This window comes from Exserohilum turcica (genome assembly GCF_000359705.1).
Source record: "Exserohilum turcica Et28A unplaced genomic scaffold SETTUscaffold_7, whole genome shotgun sequence".
NCBI classification, from domain to species: domain Eukaryota; kingdom Fungi; phylum Ascomycota; class Dothideomycetes; order Pleosporales; family Pleosporaceae; genus Exserohilum; species Exserohilum turcicum.
Genome location: NW_007360288.1, coordinates 169,953 through 190,704, shown reverse-complemented (window position 1 = coordinate 190,704; position 20,752 = coordinate 169,953). Strand labels below are relative to the sequence as shown.

Below are 20,752 nucleotides of genomic sequence, written 5' to 3'. Positions count from 1 at the left end.
CAACCGTATGGGAAACTGAAGACAAGCTGCACCGGCGCAAGGTTGATGACTTGGTTTGGCCCACGGTATGCAAGGCTAGCCTACTCTGTTTAATGCAGTCGTGACGATTCCGAAAGCCAAAGTCTGCAGCAATTTATTGAATGGAGGCTACATGTAAAGTGCATAGCTTCCAATACCAGAGAATGGCCCCATGGTTGAGCAGACAAGTATTCAGCCCACCGCCTGATTCACTCAACTGTCATATCTTCTATTGGCGGGCCCACATCTTTTGACGAAACAGAATTTAGTGTGCTCGGCTTCGGTGCCGTTTGTAGAGAATCCAAGCCTGAGCGATAGTGGTCCGAGAAAGCCACTTTATCTTTATGGCAGTAGCCAACGACCAAGAATCGACAAGTTTGCAGGCAGATCTAGATGCTCGAATGCTGCAAAGAAAGTAAGGTGATATCGAGGCTCACGTGAGATGTCTATATGTCTTGGTACCTCGCATCCGCGGTCTTGTTGTATCGGCTGAATGTGTGCTGGCTCGCTTGGCTGCTGCAGGCTCACGCGGACTGGGTATACCCGCTGTGGGCCTCAACACGAATACGAGGTGCAGAACACGGAGAAGCATATTCCTGGACCTGCGTTGGTTAGCGTAGCATTTATTCCCCCAAAACGGTGCACTTATATGAAAAAAAAGAGTGGCCGTCCCGAAAGACGGCCATATGAACCGCCACAACAGCCCCTCATGACGCACTTCCATTTCCACACCAATGATACCGTTGAGCATGGCTTTGGTCAATGTTCGGTCGCTGTACCCCATGTTGTGGCCAAGAAGACACTGTAGAGAAGAATAGCGTGATGACTGCGGGGCAGAGTCGGTGGAACACAGTGAGGCCCGCAAGGCTCCTCCAAACGCTGAAGACAGACAGGTCTAGACCCTGAGCCTCACTCTAGAGAGGTCCCGTCTCCAAAGCTTGATTTGAGAAGTGATGCGTTGTGGTTCCCATCATGTCGCCGATTTGTTGCCGCTTGTCTACCATTTCTTTTACTAGGTCGTTCTGAAGATAACCACGCCACAGAATGCAGGTCGATACACCCAAGCACACCACGCTCGCAGACGTCATGGCGCTTCCAAAGAAGCCGTGGTCACAACTCCAGATACCGTCAACTGCGCTTTGCTGCATCGAGACCATCCTTCTCCTGCTCCAAAATTTGTCGGGGATGAGATCCTAATCATAAAAACACAACAGTCGCGTAAGTTCCTTCTTGTGGATCCATCTTCGCTGGTTGGCCAGCCAGGAAGCTTCTCTCTGGATGTGATCACACGACTCTCAGAGACTAGTCTTTGTGTCGGCTCCGCTTCCATACACATGGTGACGGAGGGCATTCTGATACGGACAAAGGACATCCTCAAAAACCGCATGGGCAATCGCAGGAGCCAAATGACTCCTCGATCGAAGGGGTAGACGCTCGTCTATATACAGCCCGCTGAACGTGCATGCTGACGATTAACGCGACTGGTCAGATATCGCCACAAGGCGACTAGTGTCGGGCGATGAAAATCATGACACAGGCTTCGAGATGATGTAGACAGTGTAGGAGTGTGTAGAGATGAGCAGGATGGTAGTCCTTGTAGGAGAGGTGCACGAGCGTCTTCATCGCTAGCCATCGCCGGCTAGCTCGAGTCCATTCATCGCACAGTGCAAACGCTGCGAACCTAGCCCAACACACGTGTACCCATCCGTTCTTTTGACACAAGCTTCAAAACTTCAGATCCGGAGCGTGACGGCTCGCCATTGATGATAGTACCGACCTGAGACGCATTGAGACCTCGCTGGGCTTTCGCCTTTCCGACGAGTGGATCTCGCGCCAGCCGGGGCCAAAACAGGTTGATGCATCCGCATGTCAGGCTCGACCCAAGTCATCACCGCGCTCTTCTTCTGTTCATTTGCTGAGTGCCTGATACTTGATGGGGACGTGGTCATGATTGGCGCCTGGCGTTGCAACTCCCGTGTGAATCCTAGAAACGAACAGCCTGCGTGCTAGCGGAATGCAAGAGCCCAAAGTCGATCCTCGGCCGAGGTGACCGGCGCCTCTCATCACCTCTCGTCTCTTGCAATGGTCGTTCTCATCGTGAAGCTATCTCTTGTGACCAGAGTCTGTTGCACAGATGAGATGCCGACGTGGTCCTCATTTGAGAACTTTAAAACCAACTGGCACATGTCATCTCATTTCGAGCTTCCGCTCCTGTACCTCGAGTCTCCCTTTGGCACCGAACCAGGCAGTCCACAGGTGTGAGTTGCCCTACGCGGGTTAATAGGAAGGTCGGCGACATGACCGCGAAACTATTCGTGGGGCGTAAAGCGCAACGAATACCGAAAGATGATTAGGGTTAAGATCCGAGCCTGTCCTCCTCACCCACAACCCCAGTGTCACCACCGAGGGGCGCGAGTCGACATGCAGACGTCCCATTGAGGCCATACCAAGAGGCTCGGGTCGGTGTCGGTCGTGCAAGTAAGTGAGGCACGGAAGAACCGCATTCCAAGTGGAAGACAGACATCGGTAACTATGGGGAGAGTGACATGCGTGATACTTGCAAGCAAGTGAGAGAAGAAATGGTTCCAAAGGAGGGCTTTACGCGACCGCCCCGTTGGCACTGATATAGTCGGATCTGATCAGGGACGCGTGGAAGGTGCTGAGTCCGGTCGAGCTGCAGTAAAGCGAGGTGGCGTTTGATTGGAGGTAGACGCCGTGTAATGATGGGGCTGTTGAGATGGATGTTGGAGTCTTGCCCCGCTGAACACAGGAGAACGACGCGTCGCTAATGCCAAGAGATTTGGATCACTTGCGCGTCATAGCGGCGCCAGCACGTGCAGACGCGCTTGCTTCTCTGACTAATCACTTCCGTCGCTTCTGCCATCTGCTCACGAACTTTCCATCCGACACCAGTGAAAGTGGCAAATGGGATTTCATATTATCTGCTTGGCCGCCCGCAATCTCGACCTGTTCTCCTCGTAGAGGCTCCAATTCTGAGCAGCCGCATTCAAACGAGGACGAATTTGTCGCCGCCAGCAAGGAGCGCTAGTATAACACAACCGCTCGCAGGGCCGGAACCAGACCATCTACCATGGGGGCCGTCGAAGACACAGTAGATGCGGCGGCCAACTTTGTCGGCCCTTTTGCGGATAAGAACCGCAAATACACCGGCGACGTGCCCACCACGACACTTGTCGAGCAAGCCCTTTCTCACCTCCAAGCCATCAATGCTGCCGATCTAGTCGCAGACCCAAACGCTCCTTACGACGCTTCTCTTGCTGGAGTCGTCTACGGCCTTCTGGATTTAACCACCATGCTTGCCATCCTACCAAGATTGTCTCCGGGCGTAGCCTTTAGCCAACGCCCACGGTCGGTTTTAACTGCCGTTGTTTTTACACCACCAAACCGCGATCTGGACTCGCTGGCCCGGGTCATGGAAGCAATTCTGCCTATATTAGAGCAAAGGGGCTCCGGCCTACAGCCGCTGCTCTCTCAGAGAATACTCCCAGATATCATATCTGCGATTGCTGAGCTATCGTTTTCACCCGATTCATCGGAAAACGCGAGATCAAAGTTCTCGGCCATCTACAAGAAGATCATGAACGAGATTCCAAAATCCCGCCTCCTTCCGATACTGACAACATTCCTGCAACAGTCTCTACCAGAATGGCTCAAACCCATCATCTCCTCGGAACTATCCATGGTCCCGCTTCGCAGTCAGGGCGTTCGACACACAATCGAGTTCCTTGCACTCTCCTATTTATCCAAGAACTCACATGTCCCTGAGGGCGCATCAGGGCCGCAATCTCAAATTCCCATTCCGCTAGAGGCTATTACACAGGCGTCCAAGTTGCTTGTACTCCCTCCGAGCGGTGTCGCCCAAGACGATTGGATAAGACGAATTGCTCCTCAATTGCATCATCTCCTTGATGATTGCGAGGGCAAAGAGCTTAGTCGTGCGGCAGGTCACATCATTGCGGGTGGAATACTAAGTAAGAAGACAACGGGCGCACCTGGTACCGTAGGGTGGGAGATCTTTGTGGAGCCTTTGTTGCATGCAATTTTCCCAAGGAAGATGCCAAGTTCGCCGTCATGCGGCGGAGGGAGCATGGACATGATAGTAAAAGAGGGAGACCTCAAGACTGCTCTTCGACGCCTCAAAATCATCACGTCTTCATATTCTCATGCCGGCCTTATCAAACGCCTTGTCAGCCCTCTCCTGCTTTCGCTGTGGGCTCTAGTCAATTATGCCAAGATCAGACCTTCTTTGGACAAAGAGTGGACCGTGCTGCCAAAAGCAATCATATCACGCTACATGGAGATAGCCTGTGATGCAAAGCAAATGGATAACATTGCTCAGAACCTCTTCTGGGATGGAGAAGTTACGTGGACTTTTGGACCTGGCTCCGAGGGTGGAGTTGCGATACGACGTAGAACCAAAGAAAGGCCCGAGAATATGGAAAGTGTAGAGGGTATCCTCGGACTAATTGGCAAGTTGGACGACCGCGTCAACCTGCTGGTGTCTCTCTTTTCAGAAGCCGGGATCCCCGATGACGTTGCTGGGTCCGTCTTTCTCAGTGCAACGAAGAGATGGCTAGCGCCAGCAACGCCTGCACGGAATTCCCTGACAGATGGAGATATTACGGGTGACCCTCTGTCAGCACTGGCTGATGCAAAGCTCTCCGAGTCTATGGCAAAACATTTTCAAGAGCATTTTGCAAGAAGTCCACATCACATCACCGAGCTCATGTCACAGTTGATTCAAAATTTTGTGAGTGGGCACAAGACGTTCTCGAAAAGGGCACGCAGCTCTAAACGCGCTATGCTTGGGAATATTGTGCAGAAGCAAGGTGCAGAAGGAGAGAATGACGAGGAAGCCGCTGTGAATGAGGATCTGGTGTCGTTTGCACTGAGCATCTTGAACACTCTAATAGCGTCACCCGATTTCAAGAAGACACCCTCGGTCACGGAAATGTTACATGCGCTTTTGCCCTCATTGGCGTACCTCTCGCAACCTCTGGCCCAAGCAAAATCACCCATACCGCCTGTGATTAGCAACTCTGCCACTGCCCTTGTACACCTCATCACCCCTGCGGTCAACTCTCCTTCTCCTCAAACCGGTCTTGGGACCAAGGCAACAGCCGATCCCCTGGCCGAACACCGCGCTACACTGAGTACCTGTCTCACGGAACTACAGTCACCAGAACCTCCTAACCGTACCTGGGCTTTGAACACTATACACTCAATGCTTAGAAACCCGGTTGCGTTCACCGCCATTGATATACCATCCCTTGCGCACATGCTCCTTTCGTCGCCCTTGGCCGACGCTGAGTCGTATGTGCACTTGGCCGCAATACCTGTTCTTGTCACGCTAGCAGTCCGGGCACCAAAGCCTGTTGTGGCGATTGTGGTCGACGCATTCGTAGACATGGACGAGCGTTCTTTGAAACTAGCTAGGAGAAAGCAGACTGAGGAAAAAGAAAGAGAGCTGAGGAATGCGTTAGACTGTAGGCTGCGGGTCGGAGAAGTGCTGAATACATTTGCGGGCGACAATGACTTCTGGAACTTGGATGAAAGTGCCGGGATGAAGTATAGATGTGTAACGCAAATCACCGAGGCTTGTCTTTTGCTATCCAGTCGACGAGGCCAACGCGCACAGACGCTCTCGATGCGGAGTGAGGTCGCGGACAAGGAGCGGAAATTGAAGGAAGAAGGTGAAGCAGCTTGGGGTGGCCCGATACCCAATGTCTTGGAGCCGGATGGTGCTGATGCGCAGGAGCAGGCAGATTATACTGCATTGCAAAAGATTGTGGGTGGCTGGGAGGACACGGGCATTGAGGAGGATGTTAGGATCCGCGCTTCTGCTCTGAGTATTTTATCGACGCTCGTCGAGCACCGGCTAGACATGGTACAGCAGCCTTGGATCGACGCATCGCTGCAGATGGTACTTTTGGTACTCTGCATGGAGAGAGAAGAGACAAAGGCTTTACTGCGGCGTGCGGCTGCTCTTGTCGTGATGGGATTGCTGCGCGGTGTTGACGCGGCAAACGAGCGTGGACAGGGGGGGAGTGCAGTTTCTCTAAACTTGAAGCAGCAGGAAGAAGTAGAAAGAGTAATCAGGTGGGTCAGAGATGAGGACGCAGACGAGCTTGTGAGATATCACGCAGCGAGTGTCGTAGAGGGGCTGGAGACATTGAGAGTCAAGGAGTTGTACAGGGTCAGGGAAGAGGGGTTGAAGCTGGGTCGCGATCTTGGGCTGGAGGGCAATCTCAGAGGGCTTGACATACAGCCCCGCGCGGGGAAGAAGGAAGAAAAGAAGAAGAAGACGATGATAGAGGAGATAGAGTAGCCTGGAATGACTTGGCTCATGGTGGATTGGAGGAGCTTGGAATGAATTGGATCATGGTGGATTGGAGAAGCTTCGTGTTGGAAGCCCTTGGCTCGCCGAGTTTCCTATCTCATGCCTACGCCGGCTAACGCCGTGGTGTCTTCAGTTTCAATGCTGCTCAGAGCGCACTGCTGGCTCGGTACTGCGCGCCCATGAATCGCCAGCCCGCGCGCCCAGCGTCAGCGCGCTCTTGTGCGAGCGGCCGCTTCTTTTGCAAATTGCATCCGTGCTACGCATCGTGTGGCTGTTGGCTGAGAGGCCTCAGCCGCTCATTGCCGTGTCCTTGGCAGTCTTGGGCTCCACCTCGTCGGCCTTGCCGATCCAGAGCACGTTGTTGCACCGTATCAGCACCTGCCCGAGCGTGCCCGAGCTGACGCCGTTTACGAATTCCTCGGTGTTGGAGAGCTGGATGTTCATGTACAGATCGACCGAGACGAGCCTGCCCTTGTACTCGGTCTCGCCCCACTTGAGGCGAACGACGATGTCCTTGTCGACCCTGCGAGGCGTCAGTCGGGGTCGCGAGCGGCTGCAACGCGGCGGCACGAGAGAGGCGCGACGTACAAGCTCTGGAGGAGCGGTCGGGGGTTGAAAGGCGCGACTGCCTGCGGGGGTGTCAGTGCATCACGTGGACGCAGAAAAGCGGGAGTTGCATACGGCCATGCTTGCGACTCGGGATATGGTCTTGCTAACGGGGCTCCAGAGTCGTGGGGGGTGTGGGAGTGCGCGAGGGCGGCGTGGAGGAGGGCCATGGCAGCAGCGCATGTGCACGCAGCTTTGGAAACTTGTCGGCAAAAGGTAACGCCGATTGGCCGCGCGCTCCACCGCGGGGGTGCGTGCACGTGCAATGCGCGCCAAGACTTCACACCAACACCAACACCAATCTTGCCCTGACCTGACCGGCCACTTTTCCCCCCACCATCAGCCACCATCCATCGCACCATTGCGCCCGCCACGCTGCGTCGTCTCGCCCGCCCGCCCGCGACTCGGCCTCCCGTCGCCCCTCCACGTCTCGCGCAGCATGCCCCGCTAGCGATGCTGGCAATCTGGTCCCGGGCACGACCGACCCCGGGTACCTGCAGATGCATATCGTGCTCCTCCCCTGCGGCCACGCTCAGCCGCACCGGCCGCCGATGCGCTCTGCGCGCTCCCTGGGCATTGGGCACGCCGACGTCGACGTTTGCCTACACGACCGTTTTCGCGGCGGGCCTGGCCATTGACGCAAAGGCAAAAGCCGCCAGGAACAGGCAATGGGAACGGGCCTTCTCCAGCCTGGACGACAGCGAGAATGGCCAGGCTCCAGTCCAAGCAGGCAAGGAGCCAGAAGTCGCGCACCCGGCCGCCTTGTCCTTTGACGACCTCCCCCCAGACTTCGACTGGCAAGCACTGCAGCGAATCGTCGGCATGGACCTTGTGGATGACCCGGTCTTGCAGGCACTCGAGGTTGAGTCGCAGATTCGCGACTATGGCGAAATGAATTGGGACGACCTGCGTTTTGATTCGAGATTTCCTGGCGCCCAGCTGCTCGAGTGGCCAGCGAATACGGGCCCAGATCTGGTGCGCTACAATCTGCCCCCTCAGTCGTTGTGGGCGCCCGACGCATTGCGCCTCAAGGCCATGCGCAGACGCCATACCTGGAAGAAGATGGCAATGCAGGAGATTGCGACTGGGCTTCTCGTCCACGAACTGTTGCATCGAGCGAGTGTGGCTCGCTTTTTGAAAACCGCACGTCACGAGCTGGGAAAGCTAGCACCCCAGATTTTAGAAGTTGTGCGCATGGACCAAGATCAACGCAAAAACGCACACTTGAAGATTGTAGAGGCTCTCGAGCATGTTCATAAGACTCGCGTAGACAGCTCGGCCGAAGAGATTGCAGCTGCTCGAATGCATACCAACCATACCGCCATTCCGAATTATCGCCAGGACGCTGATGGCGACTTCTACAGTATTACAAAGCAGTTGAATGAAGGCATCGGAACTTTACTTCACGAAACACCTCGTGGCAATGACAAGGTCGCCGCCCTCGCGGTAGCAAAAATATGCCACAACCTTCTTATTTCCTCTGCTCCCCCGGATTTGCAAACATTCAACACTCTCCTGGTTGGTTTCAGACGTTGGCGCCGCCGAGAGCTAGTTGATCGCGTCATAGCTGCATTCTACGCCAACAAGATACGGCCCAACGAGATCACCTGTCGCGAGATTCTTGAACACTATGCATGGGGAGGACAAACAAGAGCTAGCAGCTTTTCACGCTTCGTGGCCAGAATGAGGGGCTTGGACGATGCGCTTATGCTCGCCCATCCCGACATCAATATCAATGAAGCTGGTCAAGATCGGCTTGTGCGCATCCAGCCGGGAAAAATCTTTCAAAAGGTCTATCCTACGCCTATGGTGTTCAGCGCATTGATTGGTGGTGTCATGAGATTTGCTGGCTTCGATCGAGCTCTGGATATTTATTACGAGATGAAGGCCGATGGCTGGGGCCTCGACCTGAAAGGGCTTACCAGGTTGTTGGGAAGTTGTGTTCGCCGTGCCGATTGGGAAGGTGGCGTATACGTGTGGGGCGAGATTAACAGTATCAAATCCCGAGTGAAGCACTATGACATGGCAAAAGCATACACTCATATGCTCAGCCTATGTTCCATTACCGAAAACACTGTCGCCTTCAATCAGATCTTAAACGACCTATCCAAAGGAGATTTCGATCGCAAGGCCATCATTGACGCAGCTACAAGGACAGCGAGCGTAGCAAAGCACAAGCAGACATACACAGCCCCGGCTTGGGCTGCGGACAACGTCATGATTGCTGTGTCGGAATACATCAAAGATGCCAAATCCTCTGAACCAGAGGCTACGTCGGACGTAGTGGATGCGGATGACGCAACCGTCTCGCAACATGAGTTTGATGTGTACGCTGATATTGAGCACAACACGGCCAACACAAAAGAAGTATGGGCATCTTGGCTCGAGCACGAGTTTGGGGAGAGGCCAAAGGATCCAGAGCCATGAAGTAATCACGGCTCTCTACGACTGTGTATTCTGAAATGATTGCGCATATTGGAGCATTGCGTTGGCGTTGTATAGCAAAAAGAAAGAATGCTCTCGCAGTATACGTAATGATGCCATCTCTGGAAATGCCACTCTTCTCAATTCTGTCCACCTTCTGACCGTTGTTGTCGAATAGTACTCCTTGCAATGTCAGTCCACAAACGCAAACACATACTGGCGTCTGCTTGCCACACTGGCAATGTTTGCCCATCGCTGAAGCGTGTGGCGAGCCAAGTCCAATTCATCACGTTCCAAACTTCAAGTATCGCCCGGCCATTCCTTTGCCAAGCACCGCCTCGTTCCCAATCATCGATCCAGATTATCCGTGATGCATCACAATTTATCTTCTCGCCTCTGCGTCTTCGCCACCCACCAGACGATTGTCCAACATGCTCGGTCTTTGCTACAGGAAAGTGCCTATGGCAATCCCTTGTATCTTTTCTTCAGTATTCCTAGACGCATTTATTGGACTAATGAATTCTAATGGCATAGTCCACTAAACCATTTTTAGTCAATGAACCCACTGTTCTTCAAGGTAACATTCGCATGTTTAGCGTTGACAGGACGGAGAAATCATAAGTGGCAATGTACTATGCAATACTGTACTACCTTGGGGGGGAACTTTAATGCTTTATAAGCTTCTTCTTGCTATGTTAAGGTAATTGCACACTACTCTTACACCTGCTCTACCCTCTAGTAATAGAACCTGTGAAACAATGGTGAAGTTCAAAACACAGTTAGTATTAGCCGCTAAACTCTTGATAACCAAGGGTTCTATAGTAACAGCTCCACTTGTTGTAGTAGCATATTCTTTTTATTTAGACAACTTTGCAATACCTATGAACATACGAATTCATATCTACTGGGGCTACATAAAGTAGTTCCTAGGCAAGTAAGGTATCCCCACTTCGTAAAAGTAACCAATAACCAAGATAGTCAATTATCATGGCTGAAATGCAAACGCTGGCTTATTAGGCTAATTTAGGCTCAAGGCTTAGACTACAGCTTATTTGTATACAAAGGCGCTAAAGTAACTATAGCTAGTAAAAGCTAGAAAAAGACAATTTGTGCAGCCTTAGTCGTACGCTGCTCCTGTATAAATAGTGAGTAACTACTTCATCTCTCTTCTGTATAACAAATCAAGGTTATATAGAATTCAGAAAGGAATAAAGAGAAACACTAGAGGCTTTAATATTGTATTTATACGTGCGATATGAATTCAAGTGCTAGAAGCAGGTATCTAATTTCTAGAATCAATAGTATTGAGTGATAGAGTTATTACGCATGCTTTATATGCTTTGCTACGGATAATGCATTTGTGGTTTCTATTCAACACTGTACTATACATTGATTAATCAAAGCTCAATCAAGGACATTCCGTATTTCGGGTCAGGTCACGCCTCTTTTGCGTGCATAGCTCCACTCACACCTGATGCCAGGTGCTCGCTTAGCTAGAAAGCGCAGTTTTGATTTAAATAGCCACAAAGATAGACGAACGCACCCAGCAAATCCCATCAGCCAAGCCAGCGGCGACCAGCATGTTTGATCTTAGCCGATTCGCACCGCTCACGAGACTGATTCGACACGTCTATTTCTTTCCCCAGGTTTCGTGACCATGTTCGGGTCCAGACCTCTTGGTCTTGTTTCCCTGCAGATCAGGATGCAGCTTGCGAGTATGAACCACATTTGATCAGTCGAGCTATCCTTGTATTCAATACGCTAAAATTTTAGACTTGCAACGCATGTTTCCTCTCTGTTTCCGGATTCGCCAGGATCGGGATCTCTTCCGAGAGATGTATTACCCAAATTTAAATGTTTCTAGTCACGACGCGGATACCAATCAACACGAAAGCTTCCAAGGGCTAACACGCCCTTGTGATATAGGAAGAAGATTGATCGTTCTTCACTATGGCCCAATGGCAGATTTCCGACAGCATCCATCCCCCGTTGTGCATGATCCAAGTCGGTTTGCAAAGGCTAGCCTGCTGCAAAGTCGCTTGGTACCGAATATGCAGATGAGGGTGTGGTCGGGCTAGCACTCAGCTGAATCCTTGGGAGATGTCGTGTCACTCAAGTTAATGGCGTTACACCAGACCTTCTACGGATGATTCGGGTGTACTCGGTTCTACGGCATTCCCTGGTAGGCTTTGCGAAAACGACAACACAAGAAGACCCTAAGATTGTGTGGATTGCTAGAACACCCTTCTACAGTGGTAAGAATTCAGAAGAGACTCTCTCCGCTTCGAACAATCAACATGTATGCGCTATTTTGCGACATGGTTAAGCCAAGGACTTTTGACTGGGGAACCCTCTACCAGCACACGCGCTGGTAACTTCTTCTGGAACACTGCATCTCTCCCTCATGCATCACCGGACCCTTCATGCCCAACATGCGCAGCTGGCAAGATCTGGCTGAAGAGGTGACCCCCCAGTCTTGCTGTGGCGCTATCCCAGACACGGAAAACCCTGTACTTTACCCAGATTGCAGCCCCCCCGTATCTACGGCCTCGACCAGCCAGTCACTTACTTGCCACATGAGGGCAAGACAAAGGTGCGCGCCAAACAAAATAAAAGGGGTCTGAAGTTTGGTTCAAATCATGTGTATAAATTACACTACATGCCGACGTTGCCATGTCGATCCCTCGAGCCTACTTCCCCAGAATATAGGCAATAAAGCAGGTGTAAGACACTGATTTATACTCTTCCTCTTCGTACGAACGAGGGTCTTAGCCATCTGGTTTCCTATTATCTGACATCAGCAAACAACCCCGAGAGAAGACGATCATCCAAGCAAGGAAGATGCAGTACAGACTAGTATCCGTCCTGACGGCAGGCGTGCTGGTAGCCATCAGTGGCGCCGCACCCGTTCCATCCTCCGAGGTACGTAAGCTCACCCCAAGCATACCGCCTTCTTGGCTGTTGCTCGTCAACGCAAACTAACGTTGCTCCTCGAGACCATCACCAACCCAGCCGACACGATTGATGTCGGCAAGCCCACGACGATAATCACGTGGGGCAAGCGCGACGGCGACAAACCCAACCCCGATGACATCCAAATAGGTCCTCCAAGCAGCGGAATCATCTGGTCCAAGGACAAGAAGCGTGACACCACCACCAATCCCGATACGATTGTCATAGGCAAGCCCAGCACGGACATCACATGGGGAAAGAAGAGAGAAGCTGCTTCCAACGATCCAAAGGATGATATCCAGCTTGGCAAGCCCAACACGGTGATTACTTGGGGTAAGAAGGCAAAGCGCGAAGAGGCTGCTGCTAAGCCAAAGGATAGCTTTAAGCTGGGCCCGCCGACGACGGTTGTTACATGGTCTTGAAGAAGAGTCGATCCTATCTCAGCCTGGTGTCTTCTCCATTTGTTCTTTTTTTTGTTGAAACTTATATATTCGGGTGATTTTAGTATCAAAATAGTTTACTGCTTCGACGTACCTGATAGCTGTGGTTCCAACGTCAATCTGTGTGTGGCGCTGATGTCCAAGGCTCACCTGACTCCATTGGATAGGATAGACCATCGAGTGTATAAGACGAGACGACATACCCATACCGAGAAGAGAGAGAGTCTCACAACCAAGATAACAAGTAACCACAAAGCTGTACACAAAGTAAACCTATTGCATTCAATCTTTGCCAAAGCAAAAGCACAATGGACTCTGCTATGTACTCCTCCCACCATCTCTCTTGACTCTGATAACCAACCCTTTTGCCTCCTGCCTCACAACACTATACTGCCGAGGAATGCACAAGTCGTTACCCACAGAATGCAAGAAACCAGGAGTACGATAGAAAGAAACATGGCAGTGCTAATAGCTGAAGAATATGAAGAGAATAAATTATGCTAAAACGCAAGTTCAAAGAAGAGTTTGTTGAAGAATGGAAAGACAACAATCCCCATCACAAAATGCCAAGGCAAGCATGAGCCCCCCTCCCTGCAAAAGAGAACATGAATCGAAAACCACACAACATACTGCTTCCCACAAAGAAACAAAGTCTTGGTAGAACTTAGTACACTGCGATAATCAAAAGAAGAAGAAACAAGTAGGTAGAAGAAGAAATGAGGAAAAAAGTAGAGGTTTTTTTATATGAAAGGGTATCGACATTTCCGCCGCGAAGCGTATGGGTTCTTTCCAGAGTTCAGATTCACGTCTTTGAAAAAAATCAAAAGATGAACATGAAAAGATAAAAACCCGCTAAATGATACTGAAATATGAGAAGACAACAAGAGGAAGAACGGCAAATGCTATACGCTTGGTAAACATGCCCAAGGGCCTCCGGTTGCAGAATGAAGGCCTAGGTAACTGCAAGTAAATGATGGTGCAGAATGCAAGGTCGTTAGGGTCGTTTCAATTGTTACAACAAACATAAGGAAAAGAATTTTGTAAACACATCATGATCCAATAGGCTTAGATCATGGGGGTTTCACCACCTTGGTACACACCGGCTTGCAGGGTGTTGGGAGGCATGTTGGCGCGGAGCTCCTTGGGATGCCTGTAGAAAGGCTGGCTATTGTCCGAGGGAGGAATGACCTGCTCCATGGGCTGAGGATGAGGTGGCGGCGGCGGAGGCGGCGGAATCTGGTCCATGTACGAATCAGTGTGACCACCGTCCGCAGGGGGGGACCGCGTGGCTGGTCCACGTGGGAATGAGAACTCTGGCATGCTCTCATACGGAGAGACTTCAGCGCGAGTAATTGGCGACTTGGCGCGTTGAGGGCCGCGACTAGTGCTGCGCATGCGTTCAGTGACACGCTTGAAGGTCATGCCCAGGTTCTCGCTCACACTACCACGCCCCCGTCGATGACTGTGTGGGGAGCTAGCAGTAGAAGCATGAGTGGGTGAAAATTCCATAGGCTTCTCGCTCGGGCTATTGCCCTCGATAGCAATGTTGATCATGCCAATGCCGTTGCCTCCAATGTTTAGCGGCGGTGGAGGCGGAGGCGGGGGGGTTGCCAGATGCTGGAGCTGGGACAGGAGAGGAGGTGCAGAGTCATCCTGTTCCAAGACTACGACTTGGCTTTCGTGAATCGTCTCGGCAATGCTAGCGGTAATCGGAGGTGGGCTGTGGCGCTTGTAGTTGGTCTGGGGCAGAACTTCGGGCATTGTATTCTGTCGAGAATGACCACGGGATCCGCCCAGAGAAGGGCGACGGCCAATTATAGGGTAGGTGGGAGAGTTGTGGGAGCTAGAAGGCTGCTGCATGTCTTGAGGAGGAGCCGACATTGAGCGTGGTGGTGAGATGGGCTGTCCAAAAGTGGTTGCGGGAAGAAGGGGGCCGATATCGTCTTCTTTTGCGCGCGAGGATCCATGCATTTGCTGCATGTCGTTTGGAATACTTGGTACTGCAGGGATATCGTCTTCCTGGTTTGGATCGGCAGTCATGTACCGGGGATGGCGCATGGCACGAGGATTCGCTGGTAGGCCGATGGGCACCGAAGGCGTAGAAGTTGGGCCAGCACCACCGGCCCTGTTGGTAGGCGAGTAGCGCTTGGTCATCTCTGGATCTGCTGTATGGCTCCTCTGGATAGGCTCTCTGTACATGGACATTGAGCTGAGTATATCGTCAGTGTTGGAGCGCTCATGAGAAACTGGTCGGAAAGCGAGGTCGCCAGGGTGAGGAATGACTGGAGCAGAAGGCCGTCGAGCAAGCGACAGTCTGCGTTCTTCTAGCTCTCGAGCAGCCATAGCCCTCTTTGACAACGCACCAGGGCGTGCGCGTGAAGCGCCTGAGCGTCCAGAAGTCAAAGACTCGGGAGAGGCATCTCGCGCGTGGGCTCGATTGCGACTAGACTCTCTCAGTACTGGTGTAGGCTTTCGGCTCATGGATCGGTCTCGTGGAGCACGGCGTTCAGAAGAAGCCTCGCGAAGGTGGCTTGCAGCGCCTTCTGGACGGCGACGACTGCTGCTGCGCTGGCGTGGGCGAGCAGGCTCATAGTCAGGGACTGCTTCGGATTCCTCTCGGTGCATGGGCTGAGGCGACACAGGCGAATGCTCTCCGCGAGTAGCGCTTCGGCCGCGATACTCGGCCGGACGACGGCTTGACGCTCGGCTGGCACCTTTGCTGCGGGCGCGTGCCCCTCCTTCGGGCGACTCGGTACGGCGGCCAGCGGTCTTGGATGAAGACCTAGTCTTGCTTGCTCCATGACGTACTCGACTTCTTGCAGTGCGAGTGCTGGCAACTGATTCAGTCACTGCAGGAGAAACAATGCCCACCTTGTAGAACCTCTCGTCATCAAAGTCGTCAGTGTTGGTGCCAGCCTCTTTCTTGGTGGAGGCGTATATGCCGGCATCCTCTGGAGACATGGGCACAGGGGATGAGGGAGACCGCTTGGCTGGGTGGATGTAGCGCACACCAGAGCGACCACGGCTCTGTGAATCGTCACGGTTGCGACTACGTGTGCGCGCCGTGCGCGAAGCAGACCGGTCTTCGTTCCTAGAGTTGGAGCGGTTCTGAGCATAGTGGTTGGCTTCCTCGAGACTGCTGATGTACTGGTCGATGCTGCGTGCCTTTGCGCTCTTGATGCTTGCACCCGTCAACGGCGGACTGAGCCTGTTCGTGTAGCCGGTCTCCGGGCCGTTCTCTACCACAGTCTCCTTCATGTCCAGATGAAGATCCTGGATGTTTCTACTCCTAGAGCTGGCACGCGAGTCGCTGCTTTTCTCCTTGAGAGCGTCAAAGACACCTACTGCTGGTGAGGGCAGGTGATCGCTAGACTTTTCAGGGTTAAAGGTTGTCGCGGACAATACAAAGTCTTTGGATCCGCTCGTGGCTCGGCATGTGGAAAACGGCAACGTCTCGGCTTCGCGACCAATGTTGTCAACGGCAGTCCTAGGGTGAGACTCACCACGCTGACCGCGATCAGGAATGGCCAGCGAGGCAAGAGCCTCGTTGTTTGTTGTGCCTCGGCCGGTATCGGATCGAGAAGGGTAACGCTTTCTGCCGTAGGCGCCTGGCGTAGCAGTGCGTGCTGAAGAGGGTTCCCTGGATGCATCACGAGCCGTGCGTCCGAGCCAAGCATGGTTGCCGACAGCAGGGCTAATAGCGGACTCTGCAATGGGCGTAACACCTGCGTTCATGGGAGTCCTTTCCTCTTCTTCCCGGACAATCTGCTGCGGTTGAGGGCCACGGGTGAAGTCTGTGACAAGCTTGAGCGAAGCCATCTTGGCCGCCACTCTGCTGCTGCCGACGCTGGGTGGCGACAGGGGCGGGCTCATCTGTGAGCCAAGCAGTGCTTGTTTCTGCGCAGAGAAGACCGCGTCCTGAGCGCGGGGCGAGAACCAGGGCTCAGTGGTTTCAAGGCCCATGCACGAGAAGCATCGAACTGCCAATTCTGCCTTGCCATGTCCTACAGCATACTCACCCCATCTTCGGACCAGGAAGGACTGTCTTTGCCAGTCTGTCGGGAACGTCAAGCACGTGAGCAAGATGGCCTCCATGTAGTACTTGCGAGACACGTAAACCTCGATGGCATCGTTGTACTCGCCCAAGCCAAGGAAGATGGCGACTGCGGGGTGGATATCGCCCTTTTCGAGAAGACGCTGGACAAAGGCCTCGCCGACCTTTTTCTGTGAGCCATGCCCCATATTGCTCAAGGCCAACAGCATCCAATCAGACGAAGTCATCGACTCGGAGCCAACCATGGAAGCCATGAGATCAGCACCAAGGTCGCCTAGCCATTTTGAAAGGAGGACGGCAGCGGCTGAACCGGGCGGATGACGTGCAACTAGAAATGTTAGCTCGGGTGATTACAACAAGTCAAGGGAATCTTACGTTCGTCCTGCACCAGCTCGTCAATGTCGTTGTCCCAACCAAAGACAACCTTGAGCATGTTGAGTCGGAGGTCATCTGGGGTGCGCTCGGGCCCAAGGTCGGTAGGGCGGAAAGGCACATCGCCAAGTCTGGCTTTTGTAAAGGGAAAGAGATCCATGTGTTGGTTTTTCTGGGTCTCCTCTGGGCTTCGGAGGACTTCCTTGCGCAAGGCCGACGTCGCGTACCGGGAGGATGATGCAGCTGATGACAAGGACCGGATGGAAACGCTCTCGCGAGTAGAAGTGCCAGCGAGGGAGGATGTGCCCGATGAGAATATGGTGCCAGAGCCACCCGAGCTCTTGGACCGTGTGGAACGTTGCGAGCTGTGGGAAGGCCTGTCGTAGCGGTAACGTGGAGCCCGGCCACTTCCAGACGACCGTGAGCTCTGGGAGCCTCGACTTGAAACTGGGCTTAGGGGTCCGACACGGTCGCGGCGCTCTTCTTCCAACTGATCCATCTCTTGGGCAATCTTCTGCAGGGGCGACATGACAGCAGCGCCCTCATCCGCACTGCTCTCGGATTCGGCGAGTATTATCGGTAGTGACTTTGCTGGAAGCGCAGTTAATGGAGTTTCCATTTGCTTCTTCTGTTCGTCCAGGGAAATGGGCGGCGACGGAGGCGTGTTGGCAGGCGCATGCTGAACGTTGGCTACCATTGTTGCAGGGCCATTGCTAGGGTTGAGGTCGTATTGTTGGATGCTAGCGTTGCGCCCAATGGTGAAGAGAGTGGCAGTGGGGCCGTAATTGCAGATGGCAGCAATGTCGTGAGTGGTCGGTACAGTCTCATAGGATACTCTTTTGGTGCGTACATCCCAGGCGCAGGTTTGGCTGTAGTGGCGGTTGTTAGGGCAATGGGTGCTTGAAGCAGTCAGTGCGATACATACCCTTCGGTGTACTGCACAATGCGGCCATTCTTTGACCAGGCGAACCAACAGGGGCCGGGCTCTCGCTGTTCCTTTTGATTGAGAACGCGAATGATGCAAGGGCTGTCGCCTGCATGGGGCGCTTTGGGGACGCTCCACACGCGGAGATCGCCATCTGCTGTTTGGGCAGCCAGCATCTCCGACTTTTGCTTGGATGAGGAGCCATGCCACGCGAGGCCGGCAACGGGAGAGGGGGCCCTGGGAGTGGTGAGAGTATGCAGAATGGTAAAGGAAGGTTGCAATGTTGCAATCAGTATGGAGCCATTGAGGTACCTGTGAAGCAGTCAGCGGGGGCGGAGCCTCGGAGATGAGCGCAGAGGGCCAAGTAAGTACGTACCCAATGGCAAACGTCCTGCAGTCTGCGGCTGGTGCAAGGGATGTGATGGGGTCGAAGATTGTCCTGGCTGAAAGGTGTTCGGACGTGTTTGGCTCGAACAGGATGATGTTGCCCTGGGCATTTCCTGGTCGACTAGTTAGCACGTACCTGCAGCAGCTGCACCCGCGGCGCGACGTACCAAAAGCAACATTTCCATTGCGCATCCAGGCGGCCACTCTGATTTGTTCGTACGATGCAAAGCGAGCAAGCTCTTCGCCCGTCAGCAGGTCCCAGACAATGGCGGTTGATCCGGCATCGTAGGATACGACGCAGCGGCCGGCCCCGCGTTCGCTGATTGTGTCGACGGATATCCACGAGACGTCTTCGCGGTGTCGTTCGAATCGCCTCTCTACGGCGAGGGTGTCGTGGTGGAGGCATAGAATGACATTGCGCTGTGCGTAGAGCAGGAAGGAGCCCGTGGCGGCACAGGGCTCAAAGGCGAACTCGTCCTGGCCGGGCGTCGGGGGCTTGAACTTGACGTCGGTGGAGCGGACCGAATTACTTTTGAGCGAGCTGGAATGGGCGCGCTGCCTCAGTTCAGTCGACATGGTGAGGGCTGGATCTATGGCGAGGGGATATGCTCTCGTCAGTCGGGTCGAGTGCGCAACGGCCGACGAAGCGCATTCCGCTGAGGAGGGGGAGGGGGAGGGAGCGAGGCAGCAGGAGGCAGCAGGAGGCGGAGAGCAGTAGAGTGAGAAGGAGGAGGAGGAGGGAGAGGAGGAGGGCTAGGGGAATTGCAACTCACTCACCAGAGAGCACAAGAGCGCGCTAAACAACGATGCGCGGACAGGTCCACGGCGTGTGGACGAGGGTACCGTTTGGCCCCGCCGCGGTGGTTGTGTATGGGCAAGGGTGCGAGTTGAGCGGTTAGACCAGGGCGGGCAAGGGCGTCAGCTGGAGGCGTCACCAGCAGCGGCAGCAGGCAAAGAAGGCGTGGGAATGGAGGGAGAGTGTGGTGAGTAGCGAGCGGGTGGTGAGTTGAGGGATCAGTAACGGCGCTTAGAGGCCGGGCCCGGGGTCGAGATATTTGCTCGAAATAGTAGACTGAGCATAGGCTGAGCATGGGCTGGCTGGGGGGCCAGCAGCCAACCAGGACGAAGGACATTTTGGGTTGCGGGCTGTGAAGAGACGGGCATTGGAGCACGTCTGGTCGGCATCCTGGGCGGCCAAGGTGGTGATGGCTCACATTAGTGGTTAGCTTGGCGCCGGGCAGAGCATGTGCCGACTAGACGGGCAGCCGCGACCAGCCTCTCACAGCACGCAGCAGGCAGGCACGACGCCCGCCGTGGCGGGGGCGTCCAAGCCGCACCGCCGACTCGCGCGCTGATTGGCTGCGCCCTGTGCCCTACCGCACGACCATCACACTTTCGCGCTGGCTGGTGGCCAATCGCCGCCGCCGCCCGACGCCCCTCCCCATAAAAAGACGCTGCTGCTGGTGCTGCTGCCGGACTCGAATCTGCGACCCGTGTGATGGAGAGCACGATGCTGTGACTGCTGTATACTGCACGCCTGCTGCTATCCAGCAACCATGGCGAGCGAGGGGGAGGGGGAGGGGGAGGGGGAGGGGGGGAGAGGGAGAGGGAGAGGGAGAGGGGAAGAGAGATGGAGATGCCGTGACTCTTCGCATGGCATCCTGCACCACCATCACCACCACTGCAACCCAGCCCAATGCATCCATGCACGACATGCCCATCCGTCACCCATCACCGTCCAAGCTCCCGTCGATCCAGCCCGCCGTGATGTGATATGGATATAATGTAAACCACCGTCCGCTATGCACGCGAGCAAATAGTCGCTGCTGCTGCTATTACTACTACTACTCCTACTCCTACTACTACTACTAGCTACCTCAAGGCCCCCCACCCGCGCTTCCGCAACCACCGACTTGCTCCCTCTCCCTCTCTCTCTCTCTATCCCTCTCTCGCAACATGTATGTATTCTCGTCACATTTCCGCCCACACCGTTGAACCCACACCCAGCTAGCTTCATGTCAGGCACACAGACATGCATGCATGCATTCAACCACCCACGAATAGCTCCCAAGGAAAAACCAAAAAATAAAATCCCCCCCCCCGTTGCAAGCGCCGCATGGCCAACTCGTGACTTGCAGAGAAGGCGACTTGCGACCCGAGAGAGACAAGAATACGAGCAATGTACATTGCCACCCATGTCGTCGGTCCCCACA

At 53.9% G+C, this 20,752-nt stretch overlaps 6 protein-coding genes across 6 annotated transcripts; 3 read left to right on the top strand and 3 right to left on the bottom strand.

The window, feature by feature from the left end:
• Positions 1–139: 139 nt before the first annotated feature.
• Positions 140–802, bottom strand: SETTUDRAFT_43810 (uncharacterized protein). Its single transcript, XM_008031954.1, has 2 exons — positions 737–802; positions 140–620 (listed from the first exon to the last, which is right to left on the bottom strand). Exon 2 carries the CDS (start codon positions 608–610, stop codon positions 452–454), a length of 159 nt encoding a protein of 52 aa, XP_008030145.1. The 5' UTR covers positions 611–620; positions 737–802; the 3' UTR covers positions 140–451.
• A 2,307-nt stretch (positions 803–3,109) lies between these two features.
• SETTUDRAFT_156709 (uncharacterized protein) lies at positions 3,110–6,367 on the top strand (the record flags this gene model as incomplete). Its single annotated transcript, XM_008032006.1, has 1 exon — positions 3,110–6,367. The coding sequence occupies one exon, from the start codon at positions 3,110–3,112 to the stop codon at positions 6,365–6,367; it is 3,258 nt and encodes a 1,085-aa protein (XP_008030197.1).
• On the bottom strand, positions 6,345–7,124 carry SETTUDRAFT_43809 (uncharacterized protein). The gene is made up of 3 exons (XM_008031953.1): positions 7,061–7,124; positions 6,968–7,008; positions 6,345–6,902 (listed from the first exon to the last, which is right to left on the bottom strand). The coding sequence occupies exons 1-3, from the start codon at positions 7,064–7,066 to the stop codon at positions 6,668–6,670; spliced, it is 282 nt and encodes a 93-aa protein (XP_008030144.1). The 5' UTR covers positions 7,067–7,124; the 3' UTR covers positions 6,345–6,667.
• A 29-nt stretch (positions 7,125–7,153) lies between these two features.
• SETTUDRAFT_181137 (uncharacterized protein) lies at positions 7,154–9,492 on the top strand (the record flags this gene model as incomplete). Its single annotated transcript, XM_008032005.1, has 2 exons — positions 7,154–7,235; positions 7,329–9,492. The coding sequence occupies 2 exons, from the start codon at positions 7,154–7,156 to the stop codon at positions 9,410–9,412; spliced, it is 2,166 nt and encodes a 721-aa protein (XP_008030196.1). The 3' UTR covers positions 9,413–9,492.
• A 2,758-nt stretch (positions 9,493–12,250) lies between these two features.
• On the top strand, positions 12,251–12,898 carry SETTUDRAFT_43807 (uncharacterized protein; the record flags this gene model as incomplete). Its single annotated transcript, XM_008031952.1, has 2 exons — positions 12,251–12,331; positions 12,406–12,898. The coding sequence occupies 2 exons, from the start codon at positions 12,251–12,253 to the stop codon at positions 12,781–12,783; spliced, it is 459 nt and encodes a 152-aa protein (XP_008030143.1). The 3' UTR covers positions 12,784–12,898.
• A 968-nt stretch (positions 12,899–13,866) lies between these two features.
• On the bottom strand, positions 13,867–19,115 carry SETTUDRAFT_156706 (uncharacterized protein; the record flags this gene model as incomplete). The annotated part of the gene is made up of 5 exons (XM_008032004.1): positions 13,867–17,183; positions 17,231–18,096; positions 18,153–18,464; positions 18,529–18,652; positions 18,707–19,115. The coding sequence occupies 5 exons, from the start codon at positions 19,113–19,115 to the stop codon at positions 13,867–13,869; spliced, it is 5,028 nt and encodes a 1,675-aa protein (XP_008030195.1).
• Positions 19,116–20,752: the final 1,637 nt, after the last annotated feature.

Excerpts from the sequence above, each read along its gene's own strand:
- SETTUDRAFT_43810 (XM_008031954.1), bottom strand. The coding sequence starts at position 610 with ATGCTTCTCCGTGTTCTGCACCTCGTATTCGTGTTGAGGCCCACAGCG.
- SETTUDRAFT_43809 (XM_008031953.1), bottom strand. Across the intron at positions 6,903-6,967 it reads CGACCGCTCCTCCAGAGCTT|GGTCGACAAGGACATCGTCG; the intron begins GTACGTCGCGCC and ends GACGCCTCGCAG.